Source organism: Penicillium pulvis, assembly GCF_028828015.1.
Source record: "Penicillium pulvis strain IBT 33274 chromosome Unknown contig_23_segment0_segment0, whole genome shotgun sequence".
Taxonomy (NCBI): domain Eukaryota; kingdom Fungi; phylum Ascomycota; class Eurotiomycetes; order Eurotiales; family Aspergillaceae; genus Penicillium; species Penicillium pulvis.
The window spans coordinates 3,389,520-3,411,378 of NW_026643075.1; the positions used below are offsets into that span (position 1 = coordinate 3,389,520).

The 21,859-nt window shown below is 49.2% G+C and overlaps 7 protein-coding genes across 7 annotated transcripts; 2 read left to right on the top strand and 5 right to left on the bottom strand.

Annotated features, from left to right (window-relative positions):
- Positions 1–1,584: 1,584 nt before the first annotated feature.
- On the bottom strand, positions 1,585–4,388 carry N7503_005554 (uncharacterized protein; the record flags this gene model as incomplete). The annotated part of the gene is made up of 3 exons (XM_057065101.1): positions 1,585–2,435; positions 2,487–4,284; positions 4,344–4,388. 3 exons carry the CDS (start codon positions 4,386–4,388, stop codon positions 1,585–1,587), a joined length of 2,694 nt encoding a protein of 897 aa, XP_056922844.1.
- Positions 4,389–6,049: 1,661 nt separating this feature from the next.
- On the bottom strand, positions 6,050–7,745 carry N7503_005555 (uncharacterized protein; the record flags this gene model as incomplete). The annotated part of the gene is made up of 3 exons (XM_057065102.1): positions 6,050–7,207; positions 7,301–7,614; positions 7,670–7,745. 3 exons carry the CDS (start codon positions 7,743–7,745, stop codon positions 6,050–6,052), a joined length of 1,548 nt encoding a protein of 515 aa, XP_056922845.1.
- Positions 7,746–8,710: 965 nt separating this feature from the next.
- On the top strand, positions 8,711–11,619 carry N7503_005556 (MCM DNA helicase complex subunit MCM6; the record flags this gene model as incomplete). The annotated part of the gene is made up of 2 exons (XM_057065103.1): positions 8,711–11,446; positions 11,512–11,619. The coding sequence occupies 2 exons, from the start codon at positions 8,711–8,713 to the stop codon at positions 11,617–11,619; spliced, it is 2,844 nt and encodes a 947-aa protein (XP_056922846.1).
- Positions 11,620–11,957: 338 nt separating this feature from the next.
- Positions 11,958–12,342, bottom strand: N7503_005557 (uncharacterized protein; the record flags this gene model as incomplete). Its single annotated transcript, XM_057065104.1, has 2 exons — positions 11,958–12,085; positions 12,153–12,342. 2 exons carry the CDS (start codon positions 12,340–12,342, stop codon positions 11,958–11,960), a joined length of 318 nt encoding a protein of 105 aa, XP_056922847.1.
- Positions 12,343–13,153: 811 nt separating this feature from the next.
- N7503_005558 (uncharacterized protein) lies at positions 13,154–14,111 on the bottom strand (the record flags this gene model as incomplete). The annotated part of the gene is made up of 2 exons (XM_057065105.1): positions 13,154–14,058; positions 14,105–14,111. The coding sequence occupies 2 exons, from the start codon at positions 14,109–14,111 to the stop codon at positions 13,154–13,156; spliced, it is 912 nt and encodes a 303-aa protein (XP_056922848.1).
- Positions 14,112–14,580: 469 nt separating this feature from the next.
- On the bottom strand, positions 14,581–17,057 carry optD (uncharacterized protein; the record flags this gene model as incomplete). The annotated part of the gene is made up of 4 exons (XM_057065106.1): positions 14,581–14,783; positions 14,836–14,928; positions 14,990–16,840; positions 16,895–17,057. The coding sequence occupies 4 exons, from the start codon at positions 17,055–17,057 to the stop codon at positions 14,581–14,583; spliced, it is 2,310 nt and encodes a 769-aa protein (XP_056922849.1).
- A 1,681-nt stretch (positions 17,058–18,738) lies between these two features.
- On the top strand, positions 18,739–20,517 carry N7503_005560 (ankyrin repeat domain-containing protein; the record flags this gene model as incomplete). The annotated part of the gene is made up of 1 exon (XM_057065107.1): positions 18,739–20,517. One exon carries the CDS (start codon positions 18,739–18,741, stop codon positions 20,515–20,517), a length of 1,779 nt encoding a protein of 592 aa, XP_056922850.1.
- Between the last annotated feature and the right edge of the window lie 1,342 nt (positions 20,518–21,859).

Sequence of the window (21,859 nt, forward strand, 5' to 3'; positions counted from 1 at the left end):
CCCTAAAATGTAGACTAAATTAATCATATCTACGAAGTATCTGCTGCGAGCAGGGGTAGGTGTCTAGACCAGTCGCTTTGCGCGTCAAAATAATGAATTGGAAATAAGATACATGGTGTTTTTTTTTTTCTCTTTTCGAGTCCATACACGATGACGGCGTACATAGTATATACGGCGTGTACGAAACAGCAGACAATCTGTATCTTTGCAGGGTGCCTCGCTCCTACTAGCCGCATTGAACGGGTGTCAAAAGTGTCCGGTTAATGCTGCACCCCTGCTAGTAAAAGGCAGTAGCCAATTAGCGGCTGCCACAGCTGTTGTTTATGATAATGATCACTGTGATTCGGTGCTTTACTCAGAACTGTTACAGAACCGCGTGTCTGGGATTCGCAATTGAGCCGGATTTTAAAATTGGCTGTGACGATACTCCTGCCTACATAGGCAAGAGGTGCGATAAAAACACAAATATTTGATGATATTGCGGGGTTTGCGACGGCTGTGGAGTACTTGAGTGAATGCGACTGTAAGACGTAAGCGCAGTGCTAAGAAATAAATTTCCTGAATAATGCGGGTCGAGTCTGGTCTTTAGGATCTGCATGATGTTTTTAGGTTGTGGCAACTTGGGGGCTGCGTCGTATATGCTCGGGATTACATTTGCGGGCAGTTGGCCAGGATGGCCTGCAGATTACTATGATGCGGACCGGGAAGATTCCCACTATCAAGGCTAGTTGTTTTATGTTTTCTGGGGGTGCTCCGCAGTCTCACCGCAGATACAAGACTTTACTCTCCATTTTACCGAGAGTTCCTTGTTTTGGGGAATGAAGTAGGGAGGAAATTCCAAATAAACCGCAGGCATTTGTATGCAGCGGGCCACGATGGGGTTATTGGAGAGGTTGGACCCCAAATTGCCGTGAAGATCGACAAGGTGCATTCGGCCGAAGAAGGCTGGGGCTGCATTACATTACCGTAGGATTGACATCATGAAGATCGAGCAATCAATTTCAAACCATCAACCATGGAAAGTCAGTTTTCTGAGTCTCAACATTTATTGGAATATGACAATCTAGGGGCACCGTGGAAATCTTAACCTTGAACTTGGAAAGCCTGGCGTTCCAGGACTGTCCTAGGTTGGAATTCAGAGAGATTTAGAACGATCACAGAATTGGATTTACATTGGGAAAAATCTCCAAAAAAAAAAAAAAAGTGATATAATACATTTCACATTGCACAACTACTCGACCATAACGTAAACATCAAGACCAGTGTCATGGCAACATTCTCAAACATTATGAAGGACATGACGTGTACATCAGCCATATTACGAATATAAATACTGTAGATGTCAAGCTCGAAGCCAACCTAGACCCCAGTCCAAAGGGCAGTGTCTACAGCCGGTCGCTCACTCAACGTTCATCGACATCAAAGGAAATTAGGCACAATGGCCGAAATCAGAGCCGACCAGTTCCCAGGAACCGATCGGTTGGGTATCAAAGTAGACCAAGAGGTCAAATCCAAAATCCAGGGGCACGTAGCATACACCATCGCGATATCTATCGGACAGATAAAACAACGGACATGACAAGCTTAGATGGAGATCTTCTCCTCGTAGATCGGGGGCTGGCCCTTCTCCACGTTCCAGTTGATCTTGTTCTTCTCGTCAAGCCAGGAGTCCTCATCGGTGATAGCGATGACACGACTGGTGTGCGCAACCTCCTGCTTACTGATTCCCAGGGAATCACGGGGAATCCAGAGCAGAGGGGGCTGGGCAGTGACGGCGGGGTGCAAGTAAGCATCGCGCTCAGCATCCTCGGGGTAGGACTGGATATCCAGAGGGTTGGGCACCAGACGACGCAGAGCAGCATAGTTGTGGTAGATGTCGGGACGGGCCCAGCGCACCAAGAAGTTGGCCTTGGGGGGAGCGGCGGTGGAGTCACCGTTAAGACCCTTCTCAGCGGAGTCAACATTGCCAACGCCGCTGTCGACATTGGAAACACCGTTGTGATCCTTCTCGACCAGAGGAGCATGAGCACCGTTAGTCTCGTCAACTGAGCCTAGCTCCTTGCGGTCAAAGGCCAGAAGAGCCTCCTCCTCAGCCTCGAGATTCTTGGGGAGGTAGTGAATGAGCGGCTCCATGGCGCTGTTCATAGCCATGTGGTACAGGATGGTGAAGACCAGGAAAATGATCATGAGGATCAGGGGACCGACGGCCATCTGGTTAGAGCCACTGGCAATAGCGAACAGACCGATCAAGCACACAATCAGGATGTAGCAACCAACAGTGAGGTGCTGCAGAGCGCGAGTGTAGGCCTTGCCCTGGGTATCGATGGTGGCGTTCGACACGTAGAGCACGTTGTACCGGTAGGCGAAGTAGAACAGGTACAGACCGATGCACGAGAAACCCATAACCAATGGGGCAATGCAAGAGTAGATGATACCTATTGTTTATTAGAATCGTTACTGTGGCCATGGAATGGAGGGAAACATACCAATGGTGGTGAGCATAGTGAACACGGGGTAAACAGTTCCCCAGGTGAGACCAGAAAGGTTGGACCAACGCTTGTACATCTTGCGAGGAGTCTTGTCGAAGAGTTTACCCAGGATCTTGCCAACAATCAGACCACTGATCTGCAAGAGAGCACCAGCGCTGAAAGACAGACCCTGCAGAACAATGTAGGAGATGTAGAAGTTCGAGGCGCGGGGAATGTTGCTAGCAAGCAAAGTGGCCGCAGATGAGGGGTCATCGATGATGGAGGTGATCACACTGGTAGCGGCAGAAGACAGAGTAACCACCAGGAAGACCTGAACGACCTGGAAGGCGAAGTAGTAGTTCTGGGTGGTCAGCTCAACAGCCGCCTGGCTGGGGTCACCGCCAATCTTGGCCATGATGCGCATGATGATCGGAACCAGGGCCATGAGAACGGCCATCATGATAGAGGGCAGGAGACCAGTGATCACACCCTTGATCCAGCTGGGGACATCGTTGATGAAGGACAGGAAAGGAACCTTGGCAACCAGGAAGTTAATGTTGGAGATACAACCAACAACGGCAGTGGGGATAGCCCAGAAGATAATCAACGCGCAGACAAAGGCAACGGTGGCGCTGTGGCGAACGAGACGCTCCCACCACTTGATGCGGAGGTTACTCCAGATCAGCTGAGTGGGGTCCAGGCCAATGTAGCGGGGCGACATATGCAAAGGAAGGTTGTGAGTGACAGACTGGTAGGCACCCTGGGCATCAGACTGGTGGTAGAACTCGACAAACACAGAAGTGACGAGCTTAGCATCACCAGCACGGTGCTTGGCCTGCAACTCCTCAATCTCGGGGGACAGACGCTCAATTTCGGATCGGCACCAGTTGATAGTGTCAACCTTCTTGCCAATGAGCAACTTCAGGCGGTGGGTAGGGCGGTTCTTGGCCTCAACCCAGCGCGCAGCGACGGAGCCAGACTCATCATCAAACTGTCCGATCTCCTCTTCAGCGTTACCATCCTCAGGGATACCCTGCTTCTTCAGGGCCTTAGCACGGGCCTTGTTGGCGAGCATAATGAGCTTGGTTTCGGCACCCTCGAGCTTCATGGCAGCATCATCACGCTCCTTAACCTTGTCCTCGAGCTCACTGGTATCGGTTGCAAGCCAGACATTCTTGACCTTGGATTCGCCCCAGATACCACGAATCTTGTCCTTGTTGAGGTAATCCTCAGTCACCGCAGAGAAAAGCACGGTGCGGGAAGAGATACGGCTGGCGTAGGCGGGAGAAAACAAGTAGGCCTGGCGCAGGTTGATGAAGTAGATGTGCTCACGGGTGATCATGACGAAAATGAATCCAACGTAGATCCACGCGAGGAAGCAGTGGGCGTAGTAACGACCATACTGATCACTGGACACGTTGGACATGCTCAGCAGATCCAATTGAGTCTGAGTACCACCGCCAGTGGCATTGACGGGGAAGAGAATGGGCCAGATGATAATACAGCCGACAAGCATGATCAAAGAGATGGTCTTCAGGAAGCGCAACAGGAGGTAAGCATCCATGGAGTGGTGCTGCAGGACGTAGGTATCGGGCAGCTGGTACATGGAATTGACCCAGTTCCAAAAGCCGGTCGGGGTATCGGGGGTGCGCTGCCAGTCCTTCAGGTAGCCGATGTATGTGCGGGGCATGTACATGCGGTGCTCCCTCTTACGCAATAGAATGAACAGGAAGACCATGACGGCGAACGAGATCAAGGACGGAACCAGGGTGGTCAAGAAAGCGGACGCAGAGCTTGAGGTGTCACTCACGTCGGTCTAGAGCCATTGTTAGCGGCCATCGGAATTGAGATGTTTTGCGACAGCAAATAGCATACCGCACGAGCGACCAGCCGGTCGATAGTACCGACGTAGTCCACCATGATGAATTTCGACACGAGCAAGCAAAACGCAGGTCGAAACTACACGTGGGGGTGTCGAAAAGAGGGGAACAAAATACTCTCCCCAGATTGAGATTGGGGAAAAGGAAAGGAGAGAAGAGAAAGGGAAACAGCGAAGGTTTAAGCTTGAAGAGGGGCCCAGTGTTACGATCAGCGATCTGAGCTACGCAACACTAGTCAATTTTTGAATTTGCAGGGGTTGGCCTAGCTCAATGCTGCTCTTTTCACTCACTTTTCCTGCCCCCTGTTTGCTACTTAAACTGGAATAGCTCATCTGACTCCACTTTTTAATTTGAAAGTGGCGAGTGACTGATCGATCCAGACTTGCTCTGGCGCTGGAACCCCGATTGCAATCCTTGAATGCGACGATCGGTTTTGATGCCCGGTTTAGAGATCGATGACTCGATGAGCAAACACAGCCACTGAAACTATGATGGATTTAATTGCCTCTGATGCGTTGTCTATCGGCGCGTAAGAGATACGGAGAAGTCCGACCTGCGCCACCACGTTTCCAGCCACACCAAATCTACGTAAAATCTCCCCAGCCCACACTAGTCAATGCACTAAAAAAGCACCACTTTTTCTGGCCCCGCAAGGGATGCATATCACACAGGAAAACAATCCCGCGGCATCTGACTTGACTCTCTCGCTACCGATATCCAAATACTCCACTGAGACGTGATTCTTCTCCCCTAAGAATCTAGGGAGCGAACTCTATACTGCAGTAGTCTCCTCGAGCAGCAATTCTCTTGCGGCCCAAGAGTTTTAATGTGCCGCGATTAGGCAAATTCACATGGAAAAAAAGAAAAGAATTAAAAGATCGTCGACTAGGGCCATGGTTGCGATGATGAGCGAGACCGAACATGGTTGGATCATCGAATCGCGCTAAGTACCACTAGTGGGCTGCACTATTGAGGATCTGACCGAAGCCTATGACAGCATTTTGCCCAATTTCACTCCTTTTGACTAAGGTAATGGATTTCACTTCGCATTCAATGGGCATAGTGGATTGTTAGCATATCCTTCAAAACATAACGTCAAACACAAAATGTTTAATTCTTCCCCTGTTTCGGAATGGGGAAGTCACAGGGCAAGGGGCAGTGTTACCGATCCATAGGGCGGTATGATGCGGTGATATCGTCATGATAACCAGGGATCGTCGATCCCTTTACTGTCCCGTTTTCAATAGAGTGTGTGTACCTGGGAGGTACACTTTCCACTCAATTTGCGTTAGGAAGGTACCTTCGGAGAACTTTGCGTTCGCCGGTCCGCTTTCGCTCGGGCTCCACTATATCGCATCCACCGCATTTCGCGCTAGCTATGGACAAGTCACTGGGGGATTTTTGTGTTTTTTTTTTTTTTTTTTTCTATTGTATTTTTCCGCACCAATTTCTTTTTTTTTTTCTGATATCAAATAACGTGCATCTTATGGGTTTGGTCTGGTCCACGCACCCGCGCACGGCCATGGTTCGGCTTCAAGCTCTATGACGATTACATTTTATCCTGGTTGCCGGGTCCTGCCAAGCCCACGTTCGGCCCAATTCAAGTGCCTGGCGCACTTTTAAGAATTTAAAACGCCGGGCCACGCAATCGAAAAAGGCAAAAAACTGGGCTATGATTGATCTCATGCAGAATGGTTTATTTCATTGTGGGTTACTACTTGGATCCATCAAAAGATCTTCCTGGAACTTGTCAATGCCACGGATCGGAGGACGCAGCGTCAAAAAGCTCATCAGGATCTCGTTAAAATGAAATTGCAGGTCTGGTCGGAGCTTTCGTTGTGATTTTATCATATCACCGGCGGTCCATGCACGCTCGGGGTTTCGTAGGTCAGGCTCACAGCCTTGTTCGAGCAACAGCCACAGTAGGGTTTCGCAGGCTGGGTGTCGGTCCAATTGATGCTGTGCAACAAGAGAATTGAGATAGATCAAAAACCGTACCGTCTTGTCGGTCGAGTCTTTGAAATCCCACAACGCCGCAGTAATGTAGATGAGGGCAGCGGTTCGACTGACTTCCTGGGTTTGAGGATCACGGACCACGTACATGCGCGAAGCGTGTGGCACCTGCGATGGCCGCGGTCCACTCGAAAGTAAGGAGAACAGCGGACACTCCATCTGGAACATGTCGCGCCTTTGCGGCGCCTGTGCGAGGTATTCTGGGGCACTATGCTGTCGCATTATGTCTTCTGCAGCTCGAAGAAACGCCACCATCCATTGCGGGGCCGCTGGATCAACCACGGTCGTTGGTGGTGGTGGTAAGATAAGCCGTACATAGTGGAGAAATGCTTCAACCGGACGGTTGATGCCAGTACGTGGACGCATGATTCGTGCAGCTTGTTCTAGGTAGGCTTGGGCGTCTGGTTTGCTGCCAAATCGATCCTCCCCGAGAGCCATACCCGCCATGGCCATTGCGAGGTAATCTTCGTTGACCAGTAAAGACCCTGTAGTGGCATCTTGAATATTCTTTCTGGCCTGTCCAACATGGCGCTGGACTTCTTCGCTATTAGGGTTTTCCTGAATCAGACCCTTGAACCGGGCACAATATGTCAGGATCACCGCCTGGAAAGACACAGGGTGACCCATGGCGGTTCGGAACATCTGGTCCTTCACATAAGGGTTCTGTCCGGACCAGTATGTTAACTTGTTCGTCCAATACTCCGCAAGTTCCGCATCTTCGGCTGTTTGCGTGAATGGAGGGTTTGAAAACGGGTCTCTTCGCGATTTCTCGATCGTCATCTGCGGGACGAGTTGCATAGGCATTGGCTGTGCGTATGGTTTGATTGCGGAGAATCGAATGGGAAGCTAGAGTTCGTGAACTTGGTAAGCACTGTTTCTTTTTCGTTCCAGGACGTACAAGCCCAAGGCAAACGGCCCTTATGGCTAGGTGATTCATACCGAAGACTCCTGCTCGGCCGAAGGCCCTGCGCTGGCCGATGCGATTTCCTTCTTGTTATCAGTATTATTTGCCGAATCCTCCTTGGCCTGCCAGGAGGTCAGTTCTTGGATCTGCTCCGGGGGTATCGTGCCGTGGGACATTTTGCGTTGCTTTCGTTTCTCTTGGACGTGGTGTCGCATAACATGGGCGCGTTTTTCCTTTGAGGATGAGCTGGAGTCGACGAAATAAAACATCTGGTTCTTCGCCTGGTTTTCCGCGCTGGCCGGACGCCGGCGTCTTCTTGATTTGGCTGTATTGCCATCATTTGCGGGCCCTGTTTAATGATGAGTATTCTGAATGATTCAAAATCTCCGCTAGTATGAGCATACCCGGAACATCCGGCGCAATGGCCGGCGGGGCCTCTGCAATGGCCTCTGAGTCTACCTGGCGTTCGCTGCCTGACATCTCGTGGTATCTGGGTTGATTCGAACGTAGCCGCTACAGCAGCATGCCGAACCACCGATCACCAAAGTTCCTCCAGCCTTGAGACCCGGGATTTGGGAACCATCGCAGGCTCTGAATCAGAAGTGGATCGATCAAGGGCGTAATGATGCGCACCCGGCAGGGTTGAAGTGGTGATTAACGCTAGACGACTCAGGTAGTTATACTAGCGGTAATGCAAGGCGACGGAGATGATGCAGTAATAGTCTTCCACGGAGGATTCAGCGTGGGGCACACCCAGTTCCCTTCGCCCGTGCAAAGGCGATGACGATTTTAAGAACGAGAAAATAAGGGGGTGGGGGGGGATTTCCAATAAGAAATAGATGAAAAGGTTAGGAAAGGAGGGAGTGTAGTAATATTATTAAAATCACCAAGTAATCGCCTCTCGAGATCCCGAGTTAACTCCCCGAAGACCCAACGAGAGACCCAGTGGAGGGGAAGAATGCTATCTGGGTTTAACCTAAAAGAGGCTCAGCAACGCCAGTTACAAGTGGATCCTCCATTTTGGCAACCCAAAGAAGAAGTTGATCCATGTCTTTCAAGGGGGTGAAGGGCTGAAGAAGAGCTCTGGTTGGTTGGCATTGGCAACCTACCGAAGTGATCGGGCTTTGTTCGGCTTAGGGCGGAACTTGGAGAAGTTTGCTCCTATTACTTGTTTGGGCCATCGCCACGTGGCAGAGGTCACATGGTACCCTGTGACTCGTGCTTATGTAAAAACCACTTAACGCGTATGAACGAGGGACGCGACGTGGACGCGTTCCACGAAAAAAAGAGTGCCCCCTGTGTGTGCCTATGTTTCTATTGATCATATCTCTCTTCCCACTCCCTGTATCCCCCCTCCCCCCTCCTTCCTTTCCCACCACGGTATCTGCGAGAGCTTGATCAATTTGCTGCGGCCTGATTTTTAGGCCCTTCACGCTCTCTATACCATGTCTTCCCTATTTGATGCCGTTCTTCAATCCGAGCTAGGCTCCGGGTCGGTCGCCCGTGAGCACTTGCGATCCGATCACCTCCCGAGCTCTCGCCGCTCCGAGAGCAATGGCCCCATGAGTGATATGAACACTTTTCCAGATGACCAAGTTGTCGGCGCAGGCTCTTCGGCAGTCAGCCGGCTACGGAATCCCTATGCACCAGGCCCCGCGCCCGTGATCGATGAGGCCGGAGAGAAGGTGCAGCAGGCATTCCAGGAAATGCTTTCAACATTCATGGAGGAGCCTTCATCATCTGCCCCACCATCATCAGGAGAGATTCTGAGCGACAAGTACTATGTAGCCCAGATCAAGGGCATGAAAAAATTCGAACTGTCCACCCTTTATGTGGACTTCACCCACCTGACCTCTATGGAAAACCCCATTCTGGCCGACGCCATTGCCAGCCAATACTATCGTTTCCTCCCCTTCCTTACTAAGGCCCTTCACAACCTGGTCGCCAAAATTGAACCGGAATACTTCTTGTCGCATCGCCTGGCCTCGACCGCCTCGACCCGCTCCAATGCCTCGGTGTCCAAGGCCTACGAAAATGTTCAAGATCCCGACAAACTGGACAGTCAGCATCGCGGCAAAACCCGCCACCAACAGACCGACAAGTTGTTCGCCCTGGCTTTCTACAACTTGCCATTGGTCTCCAGACTTCGACAACTTCGTACATCGCAAATCGGAAAATTGCTATCGGTCTCCGGAACTGTGACCAGAACTTCTGAGATCCGGCCGGAGCTGTCTCTAGGCACCTTTATTTGCGAGGGTTGCAGGACTGTTGTGCCCAATGTGGAACAGACTTTTAAGTACACTGAGCCCACCGAGTGTCCGAATGACACATGTGGTAACCGCAATGGCTGGCGCTTGGACATTGGCAAAAGTACCTTTGTCGATTGGCAAAAGGTTAAGCTTCAAGAATCTTCCCACGAGATCCCGACTGGAAGCATGCCGCGCACGATGGATGTTATTCTAAGAGGCGAGATGGTCGATCGCTGCAAGGCCGGTGAGCGCTGCATTTTCACTGGTACCTTGATTGTTGTCCCCGATGTGAGCCAGCTAGGATTGCCCGGTATGCGTCCCGAGGCCGTCCGTGATAATGGTTCTTTCCGTGGCAGCGAGGTTGGTGGCGGCGGTGTCTCTGGCTTGAAAGCCCTGGGTGTCCGTGATCTGACCTACCGACTGGCTTTCCTTTCATGCATGGTCACCCCCGATACTTCAACTCCTGGCCAGAAGCCCGAACAGCAACTCAGTGGCCAATCTAACAACATTCTGGCCTCTCTTAACCAAAACACCGATCCTGACATGAACGAAGATAAGGCCCAAGAGGCCTTCCTCCAAAGTCTCACGCCTAGTGAGGTTCAGGACTTGAAGACCCTTGTTCACTCAGAATACATCTATTCACGACTAATTGATTCGATTGCTCCCATGATTTGGGGTCATCGCCAGATCAAGAAGGGTCTGCTGCTGCAATTACTCGGTGGTGTGAGCAAGAATACCTCCGCCGAGAGCCTTAAGCTGCGTGGTGACATCAACGTCTGCATTGTTGGCGATCCATCCACCAGTAAGAGTCAGTTCTTGAAATATATTTGCTCACTGCACCCCCGTGCAGTCTATACTAGCGGTAAAGCTTCATCTGCCGCTGGTTTGACAGCTTCAGTTGTGAAGGATGCCGAGACTGGCGAGTTCACCATTGAAGCCGGTGCACTGATGCTGGCCAATGGCGGTGGTATTTGCGCTATTGACGAGTTCGACAAAATGGACATTGCCGACCAGGTGGCTATCCACGAAGCCATGGAACAGCAGACCATTTCCATCGCTAAGGCCGGTATTCACACCACTCTGAATGCTCGCGCCTCCATTCTCGCTGCTGCCAATCCCATTGGAGGTCGTTACGACCCGAAGCAAACCCTCCGTCAGAACCTGAACTTCAGCGCACCCATCATGAGTCGATTCGATGTGTTCTTCGTCGTTCGCGACGAGCCCAAGGAGCAGGTGGACCGCAACCTGGCTGAGCACATCGTCAACGTGCACATGAACCGCGACGAGGCTGTTGAGCCTGAGCTTAGCACTGAGCAGCTTCAGCGCTACATCCAGTTTGCGCGTACCTTCCGCCCCGTTTTCACTGACGAGGCTAAGACTCTTCTTGTTGAGAAGTACAAGGAGCTCCGGGCCAACGATGCACAGGGTGGTATGGGTCGCTCATCCTACCGTATTACTGTCCGTCAGCTCGAGTCACTGATTCGTCTGTCCGAGGCCGTCGCCAAGGCCAACTGTGTTGAAGAGGTTACTCCCAAGTTCGTTATTGAGGCTTACGATCTCCTCCGTCAGAGTATCGTGACTGTTGAGAAGGACGACGTTGAGATGGATGACGATGCTACAACCTATGATGACGAAGACCAGGAAATGGCCGACCGTGACCGCGAAGGTGACAGCCCGATGCGCGAAGACGGCGAAGAGGCCCAGGCCAAGTCGGAACGTCCAAAGACCAAGATCACTTACGATAAGTACGCGAAGATCTTGAACTTGCTTGTGCGACGAGTCCGCGAGGACGAGGTCAACGCAGAAGATGGTGTTGAGCACGAAGATCTGGTTCTCTGGTACCTGGAGCAGATCGAAGGCGAGATGGATACTCAGGAGGATTATGCCCGCGAGCGTGACCTGGTCACCAAGGTCTTGAAGCGTATGACCAAGGTATGTCATATCTCGATTCCCTTCCGCTATATATTTGAACAAATAACTAACCAACCCTGTCACAGGAGGGTATCCTACTCCATATAAACGATGAGGGCAGCACTGGGCAGCCCGGCGAAGAAAAGAAGGTTTCCTACGTGTTGCATCCTAACTGTCCTTTCGAGGAGGTATGAAGTGAAGTGTAATATTGCACCATATTTCTCGACTGGGTATTCTTATTGTGTATTTCCTGGGATCGGTCATTTTTAGCATTTTCAGGTTGGATTACAAAGGAGCTAAGGGGTCATGAGTGATGATATCCGTTTTTTTTTTTTTTTTGGCGGCTTTATAGTACTTGACAGAGTATGAATGTATGATTCAGAACTGCATATTGATTACACGGAAGATAGCCACACCTATTACTACCCTAAGTCGAATTTCCTTTGCATTTTAGTGTGCAGTCATCGATCCCAGTCACTCCTTCAAGCCCTACGTTAGCTCTTTCGCCACTCTGCTAAGTCCGGTCATATCCCTACGTCCCAATGATCCAATCATCGTCTTTTTGCGCCTGGGCAGGCTGCCCCTTTGTTTCCGTGGGTTTTCCCTGGTGGTGTCCGGGCCAGCCCCAATGGCGTCGTTGTTTTGGAAGGGGAACATTATCTGATTGAGCAAGCTTGTTAGTATATACCAGATGCAGGTATCCAGACAAGGAAAAGCGAGATCATACCATTTGCCGTACCGGCAATGGCCTCGTTGACGTGAGATTCAGGCTGAGAAGGCTCGGACTTTTGCTTGAGCAGCTCTGTCTCAGAAGGCCTTCTTGCGTCTGGGGCCTCGGGGGCCTCGGTTGAGTCGGCCGAGCCTTGACGCTGGCGAGGGTGGAACGCTTCAGAGGCTCTGCGGAATAGGTCCGACATAATAGAATAGAGGTTTCCAATAAACCAATTTGAGTGATTTGATTCGTGTAATTATGGTGATAATTTCAACGTAACTGGATAGCTCCTAGCCTTCCACCTTTCCTCTATATATAGTTAACATACTACATAGCGAATGACATCATATGGCCTCATTGATACGTACAATGTCTTCGTGATCACACACCTTATTCCAAATGAATAAGAAAGCTAGAATTGCCACTAAAGCTACTAAATTATCGATAAAATTGGTAAATGCAAAATGAACGCATCATATGTGGAGGTCGACCTCGGGACTTGAAAGGCCATTGTAGGAGGCCGGGTCCAACAGACCTGGGATCCGACGCCTCCGAAAGTATATTGCTATTCTGGGGCATATCAGATGATGCACACCAACTTGGGCTTTAAATTCAAAACAAGTCTGAATACTTACTAGTTGTAGCTGCCCTGGCCCGAAACGAGGAACCAGTGGAGGTGGCGACGAGCAGCTGTCGTGGAACGAATGGCCTTCAGAATGGGAGCAAAACCGCACTAGCGAAAACAACCTCGAGCATATTTTCAAGCCTAAATTTCAATCAATCTTCCTGTTGTATATACGGCTTCACATGTACAGTCTACAATAATAGGAATCACTCATTCTTTTGAAGTACAATAGAACAATCAAAGAAAACGCAAGGATGGGATAGCGACTATTTATACACACTTGGAACCTTGGAAAAGACAGCAAAAGTTGGGCATTTGACAGTGAAGTGGGTTATAGCTATTAACTATTAGCAAGTTTTAGACTAAGAAAGCACAAAACTATCCGACAAGGCTATTGCCAGTGCTTTGGTCCCAAGGCTTTTTCTCTCCCGTTGCTCTTATATGTCGCAGATTGAGAAAGCTCAATACGATTCTTCACTTCTGTCTCCACCTTCTCTGCCCATGCCGGAGTCATGGCCTGATGATATTTCCGCCACAGCTTAGGCAACAAATGGACATCTTGCGCGCAGTATTGTACAATTTGGTTTGGAAGTGGACGAGTGTTGAATACTTCATAAGAGCCACCGAGTTCGGGCGCGAATAACTTTCGTCCGGTGTCCTTTGTAAGTTTCCAACTCGCTCTTTCTCCGCTGCTCATCTGCGCATCATATTCTATGCATTTCCCGAGTCCAGTGACATATTTCTTGGAAAACTTGCGCGATGCAAGCTCCATTAACTGAAGATCTTGTATACCATCTAGTGAAATTTGGTAATGGGCGAAAAGGGCGTCAGAATCATTGCGGACATCATAGAAGACTTTCGGGATGGAAGGTGATTCAAGGATAGACCGCAGTGTTGTTCCAGATGGCCCTTGCTGAGAGAACGCTTCGTCCTTCAATACGTGGATATCAACTAGGTATATCCGTTTTTGTGGAAGGACAAATATCTGCATAATTGATATTGAACCATTTCGACAGAGGTTGACACCTTCGATATCGATATACAACGATGGAGGGTCACTTGGTAGATTGTCCAGAGCTTCCAATAGCTCCGCCATACCGGTGGAAGTGTCGACGACCGTAATGAGAGGCTCAGCTTCAATAGCTGGACGTATGTGCATAGACTCCATGGCCTCGGCCAAAGTCACCCGCTGGTTGCCAGTGGTTATAGCGGGTGTTTTAGGCAAGGCCTGCGGCTGATCTACATCCTTCGTTGCTTCCCCCTCCTGGGCGAATATCTCGGATACTTTGATGAAAGCTTTCGTTCATTAAAATCTGCATTTTTAGATGACATTGCTACTTACTCGACATCATGAGACAAAAAGGTGTAGATGTGGAAATCGACGTGGCGAATATTGTTCCACCAGGAGGGGTAAGTCAAGTGAGATTTGTTTATGGTTATGTAGCGTCGGCATGATAATTTACGTAAGTCTTACACCTACAGCAGGATTGGTCGACCGTATATGCGTGGTTCGTAACCTTGGGATTGAGCTCGACAGGTATCCTAACCGTACTAGTGCGGGTCTGATTGGGCTTAGTATATACTATTCACGTGACAAGGCTTGGTCTCCCGAGTCCCTGGTATACAAGTCAAGGCGCTAACACCAAAGCCACTCAATTAAGCTTATAAACAATGAGACTTAAGTGTACGTTTGGCCACCGTAGGCGCTCTTGCTCGTGGATTCATGCAGACCCATTTACTTGTGTGAGAAAAACACTGGATCAACTTCATTTTATCTCGAAGTCCTAGCTAATGAAACCACCCAAGTGCTATAGTCAACTAAGTCCACGTCCCATTAGCAGGACCAAAATACCCAACTGATGGCATCTTCAGCCATGAAACACCATCTGCATCAGCAGTATTTAGGTAAACGGTATTTCCCCACCAATCAGGGAAACTTGCACCAGGGTACGAAATGCAAAAGAAAATAACAATGCCGCTAAGTGCGAGACCAGTGTCGAGTGCAGCAGCCAGAATATAGTCTATGGTCACCGAATTAGTAGAGTATCATAGATGAGGAATAGGATGACGTACTATATTTGGTCCACCAAGCAAAGAAGCGGCGGCGTATAAAGTGGTTGAAAACGAAGTTGACAAGGGCCCAGCTGGAATAGTTAATTCCGGTCGCTATGAAACGCATATTAGTATCGAGAATCCCCCACATATTAGAATCGATGCTTGAACATACCTGGTGGGACATTATAAGTTCCCACAAAGATCAACGGCCAGTTGACAAGCTTCCAAAAGCGGTTCTTTGTCCAGCGGTACAAAAAGTAAGTAACGAACGGAGCCAAGAGCCCAATCCAGAAGAAATGCAAAAGCGAAGAATAGATCTTGCCAGCAGAATAAAGACGACTAGGTCCAACAAGACCCCAAATCACGGATGAAGAGTACACTGTTCGGCCGTTCGGACAGGTGAAACTGTCCGCTTGATCGGTTTGACAAATCCCATCAATATTGCCTAGCATCCAAATCGTCACGCCCGCCTGGGTCAGCGCACCGAGGATAGTAGCGATACCCTGAGCAAAGAAAGTAGTCCGCGGAGGCACCTTAAGATAGTGCGCGAGTTTCATGTCCATCGCGAAATAGACACCCTGTCCAACGACATCCGTCGACAAGATTTTGAAGATCATGTTTGCCAGGGGCTTGCCTTCGAACATATACCCGCCCATGAACTCGGCGAGAACGTTCAGCTGATTTGCATCGACGTTGGTGATACCCTGCACAATACCACATGGAACCATGTACACTGCCGGGATGATCAAGGCTAGGAAGACACCATAGACAGGAAGCTTGGTATGGTAGACTTCAACCATGGCAATAGACATGGCCATGATGATCACGATGATGGAAGCGTACCACCACCATGGTGTGCGGCGGTAGGAAGCGCGGACAAGACGGGCATGAATATCAAGTCTATTGCGACCTTTCATAGCATCCCAGAGGTCACGAGCGTGCCAAATGCCTATATGCGACAGCACGGAAGTGATTGATGCAAAGCTGAGACCATAGACGAAGGCGAAAGTTGCGCCAAGGTAGGGTGGCGAGTATTTGCGGTAGGCTTCTACGTCCAGCGTGTTGCTGGAAGAGATGACACGGGCCGTGTCATAGGTAGCGCCAGTCCGATCATAGACATCGGAAGTCATGAGAGGTAGGTATGCAGTGAACCAAACGTTCTTGTAGTAGATAACTGGGACCACGATCCAGTAGAAAACGGCAAATCCACCAAAGACGTTAAGTGCTGCCCACGAGGGAGATAGAAGAGGGTTGGTGTTGTATGCAATTTGGCTCCAGTCAAAAGTGATCGGGCTAAGACCAAGACCGGTCTGCATGCCGAAAAGCTGGTTGACGATGACATTCTTGGGTGCGATCCAACAGACCCAAGTGAAATATGACAAGGCTGTGAACATCAGACCAGGGAAGAAGTACCAGACAAAGCCGCCAGCGGTGACGAATAAGAAGAAGCGCAGGCGAGAGATACGCCACCCATCAGCGATAGTGTTGGCGCGCGAATGTAGCGTTTCCAACATTGCACAGTTGGATAGCACACCCGGCCAAATTATTCTTGCAGGCTCGACCAGCCACGGGGCAGTGAGGCCAGCAACTCCAAAGCCAAGTAGCTGGGCACAGAGAACAATCATGACATAGAAGCCAGGCTTCAGATCAAAGTTGTAGAATGCTGCACTGGAGGCCTGGATGATATTTGTCGCGTCGGCCGTAGCATAACCAAAGGAGACATTGCTCATGATCACAATCAGAGCATGCTCCTTGATATTGAAATGGCGGTCTGGATTGAGCACAAAGGACCCTAAGGGCCCGAGGGAAATTGTGGTGAGCGGGAGAGTCTTTGCAAGAAAAACACCCATCGGATAGGCCAGAAGCTCCGCAACAAGAGCAACGATATGAACTGATGGATATCTCAGTGAGAAGAATTGGTTAATTCCTGATCCCAGCATCGTGAAAATAATTCCTAATACCCACATGCGAACCGTACTGACGGGCATGCTGGGGTCATCAGTTTCAGGGACAACAGCCCTTACTGTGAAATTGTCAATCCATGGTACTGTCTATTATAAAGGCAACAAGCGCATACCTTCTGGAAATGGGGATCGGTTGGATTCATAGCTGTACTCGACATTCTCATCCTGATCTTCTGATTCGGCTTCGACCTTGTCGAAGCGTCCCTCGCCAATCTCTTCATCAGCACTGATTGGTACGGGCTTGACTGTTTCAGTTTCTGCTTCCTTGGTGTCCATGGTGGATGTCACCCTTCGGCGCGTCCTGGATATTGACTGAGTTTGCAGGAAGAAACCTTGGAGGAACTTCCCGTTCTTGCGACACGGGATCCTTTTATCGTCCTTGGCCTCGCCATCGTCGGGTCGGGTCAGTTCCTTGCTCAGTGTAACGCGGGGAAAGATAAGAGCCTGGACAAGAGGCCGTTGATCGGAGGTGGAGAATGTGAGCTTAGCTCAAGATAGCAGGTCGAACCCCGCTTTTGGTTTTTAGACTGCAATTGTTTTCGGGCTGTCCGACATGAGTTGGAATGAAGACACACTGATTCTTTCTTTTGGAAATTTTCATCCAGCGCAATTGGAATGTTCTTAACAATGTTCTAATAAGGTTGTTGTTCAAATTAAGCATAACCGTGGTCCGTAAGCATGCGATGACAAAGAACTTGGATATAGATCCTTATCAACAAACACTTTGCCGACAGATAGGGAGATAAGGAATGGGATGTATCAGTGGCAAAGATCAGTCCATCACGGCGAATTTTGAAACGACCATCGCTAGTAGGTTCTTGGCTCATCGTCGTAAATTTTTACATCCTTTTATCTCGTAAGAGAAACCCCCATTCGCCGCTAGCCCTATCCAACAGCCTAATGCATATATACCGGATGATGTCTGTCAGATTTTGGATTCCCTTTCCGATTTAGTGCTCACCCCTGCCGCTTTTTACTAAAACTAAGCACACCCCTGAGCGTAACCTGAGCCTCAAGAGTCTTCTCACTCTCCGCTCATTAGCACCCTTTCTTATTCGACGAAGAAAGTTGGCCATACTCATCAGTATAGAAGAGTGACCATTGCCGAGCTTTGTCTTGCGAACTTCCACAACTTACTCTATAAGTGCTGGCATCTCCCCAATTCTACTCGACCTTACGGAGTTCTTGGCGAAAGTTCGATGATGATCGCGGTTGGAGATGTTCCACAATCCGAGCTTCTCTGCCTCCTTGGTCCGATCCTGGCTCCCATATATCAACTTCAAATTCGCCATATTACTTAATGTTGCAGGGTGATCCTCACCAAGCGTTTTGTTTTTCGCCGGCTTGTATTACCTACACATATAGAATCTCAGCCTCCTCCCGACGACCTCGGTCGCCATATGTCAGCGCTAGATTTGACATGCTCGCAAGCGTAGAAGGGTGGGTCTCGCCAAGCTTCGCCTCAAGAGTTTCCATTCATAGGCGCTTGCTTCTCTCACTGACCCACATTTGCAAACTTCAACAGTCATTGTCGAGTTGTATTCTCTCCGGCAAGTCATTCATCGTCTCCAGATTGAACGCTTTTCCCGAGCCAGACGTCAGAACATTATTCTTTTTCCGGCATCCCACACCCGAAAAAGCTCTTCGGTTCAACTTCCCTTCAGCTTCGTGCTGACGACCTACTGGGTCTACCCAAGCAAGGCGCAAAATATCACTTCCCAGGAATTATCCTCTTTACACTCACCATTGCGAAAATTGTCTTCACAAATATTTGTACACCGGTAGGCTTAGTCACTGGTGCAACTGGCCTAGTCTAAATCTCTAACCGCAGGTTCCACTTCGTAAACGTTAGAGGACCTCTGCCTCTCCCAGCCCCCAAGTGAATCATTCTTCTTCCCTTTCTCCTAACCTACTTTACTCTCTGCCCTCTTATCTGCGCAACTTGTCATCTTAGAAAATGGCGTATAGCCGATTTCGTGAGTTGCATAATGACTTTCTGGATGAGGAAGGTCACCCTGAAGAGGGTCACCAGCCCGCCTTCCTAGACCAAGATGGAGCTCCTTTGTTTGAGGATCCCGAACTTGGCCTTCTGTCTACGGTGTACGCACAGAATGACGTTGCGTCTCTCCATTTGTACAACGACAACCCTCATACAAAGATCTTCCAGGACTTAAGCAGTGATGCATACTGGCTGTGGGATTATCATCCGTTCATCCAAGCCGCCGCACTCAATGGTTTCGACGCGCTCCACGCCTTGCTTGATATTTACGTGGCGGATCCGACGCTTCCGGAGCCCCTCGAGCAGTATCTAGCACACATTCCTATATCTCTTATGAATATGGCCTGTCGACATGCAAATCGTGGTATGGTGCAACGCCTACTACATCATGATCCACCATTAGGAAGTTTGCACGATCGGGAGGACATATCTGGTGAAACGCCCCTTTATAGGGCGGCCAAATCGATGGGAATTGAAAGTGGGGAGTTGGTCAGGCCCCTCGCTATCAGGCGTAATAGCCACGAGAAACTTGCAGAGACAGAGGAGTTCCTTTACTTTCTTCTAGATCAAGGTTGTTCGGTTCAAGACTCAGATCTCCATGTTGAACTGGCCAGGACCGAAGGTTCTGACCAATTACGGACAGAGCGAGTACTATATGATACAGTGCTCGCTGCCGCTATTCCCCACGCAAGCTACCAGATGGTATCGCGTCTAATTGACGAGGGCGCTGATATCTATGCTCGGCTAGAAGGGTGGCAAGATCATATACCCATCAGCGAAGATGGGCTGGTGACCGCTATGCATATAGCAAGTATCTATGGCAATCTCGAGGGGATGCAAGCGCTCATAGATCATCCCGGCGATTCCAGCGCAGCAGATTTAGTCGCCATCGTCGATAGCGCCGGTCGAACTCCACTGCACTGGGCGCTACGTGTCGTCCAGGGTGATCTAGATATGGATGAAATGAGTGACCAAGACGAGATCACGGCTCATATAGTACGTGCTGTACTATTGTTACTCAACGCCAATCCAGATACGGTCAATATGCGAGACAATAATGGGGCGACAGTATTCCATTATGCAGTGATGTCCTATGCAGCTTTAGAGAGTACCACCTTACTTTTAAGTGCCAAGCCACTTCCTCATATTATCAATGTCCGTGATTATATGGGCGACACAGCGTTGAAGAAGGCAATAGACAGCCACGCGGAAGGAGGTGGTACTCCTAATAAGCGGCTAATGGAAATACTACAAGTCTTACTCGAGAATGGGGCGGATGGAAGCGGATGCAACAATAAAGGGCACAATTTAGTGCATACCCTAGCATTGAGATTCGCCGACAGTGATCCAGTGGAACTTGCAATCTTAGACAGATTACTGGAATTTGTTAATATCAACAGCGCCGATTCCTACGGTCGTACACCGCTCCATTATGTAGCTCGGTATTGGAGTCGAATCAATTTCATTCGACGCCTCATCAGTCAGGGTGCGGATGTCAACGCCGTCGACAAAAAGGGAAATACACCTCTCCATGAGGTGATGAGAGGGCAGTTAGGCAAACAGAGCGGGCAGAATACAGAAGTTGACGCCATGACAAATGACCTTCCAGCCAGAGCACGAGATGAGGTGATTGAACTTCTGATGGGCGCTGGAGCCGCGGTGGATCATCGGAATGCAGCTGGGAAGACACCGCCACAGATACTCGATGAGCGCACGAATAAGATGAAGCATAAGTAGCCGCAAGAGCTAGGCCGCTGTGCTAAGTACGCGTGACTTGATTTTTTTAGAATATCGCCGCTCTTTTTGCTACACCAGCGATGTAAATAGAAGAAAGCCCAGCGTCTGGGGAAAAGTGCTCATACCATTAGCCTCCTAATTTTTTTCTTCTCCAGGAATTAAGTCTCGGGTACTTCAGTCTTTACCATTTCTTCCTTGGGTAAATAGTGGTGATTATGGTGGAGGCCTCTGATACGGTTGTGGTGGTGATCAGGCGGGTCCAGTTGTGAAGCTAAAATTTGCCTGGCATACTTCGAACCAAGTTCCTGGAATGAAACTCCAAGGGTACAGAGCTAGAATTGATTTCAGAAAGTACTATGAAACACAACATGTGCAGGCTGCTGTCCACTATTTTGAATGAATCAAAAGGAGCATGGCTAGAAGACATCAAGTAATCAACAAACAGGCCCAAAACTTGATCCTTATTGGCAGGCAAAAACACACCGGCTCGGGCTCCTTGATATCTCGAGATACACTGGTCTCGAGGCGTATTGTTTCACATCATGCTCAATACTCGGGCAGCAAGAAGATCACTTTCATCATCAGCCACGTCGATGAGAGCCTACATGGTGGGACGTACCGAACAAACCTGATACTAGCATAATAAATGGCCGTTGTGGAAAACTTTTATACAAATCGGAGGTTTCTTCAAATTTATGTTGAGTGGTAGAATATAGAATAACCATCTACTAACAGCCGCAGAACGAGATTGTCGGTATGGTTTTCTTATGGTTTTCTTGGTATTGCGAATAAGGAAGCAAGATGAAGAACACTAGTAGGTTAAAGGGCAATTAAGGTAACATTAGTTCTCAGCACCAAATCAATTTCATTCCTCCTTTCTTGAGCTTCCAGAATATGAAACTTTTTTGGATCTAATATACTGCTGCTTTCTTGCGCATATTACGCTCCACTAAAGAAATGAGCAGCCCATCGTTGTCTTGTTTCCGTCCTTTCGTCAACAATATATATACCTTCAATTTATCGCTAATCCAGATGAGAAATCACACCTGGGTAGGTCCCTGGTCCACGAAATCAGATACATATATACAATTATCGTGGGCAGGTATGTACCCGGGTGGGACGCGGACGAATCAGCTCTTAAAATCATCTACATACCCAGTGAAATGCATTCTGAGGTCTTTTCAAGCATAGTATTACAGTGGCGACCGCCTTCGCCTTCTATGTCGGAAACAGAGAGAAGCTATTTCAAACCCCAATCACATGATACACTAGTCCACATCTAGTTGGTTGTGTACTTTACGGCCTATTCCAAAGGTGAATCGTATGATTCAGAACAGTTGAA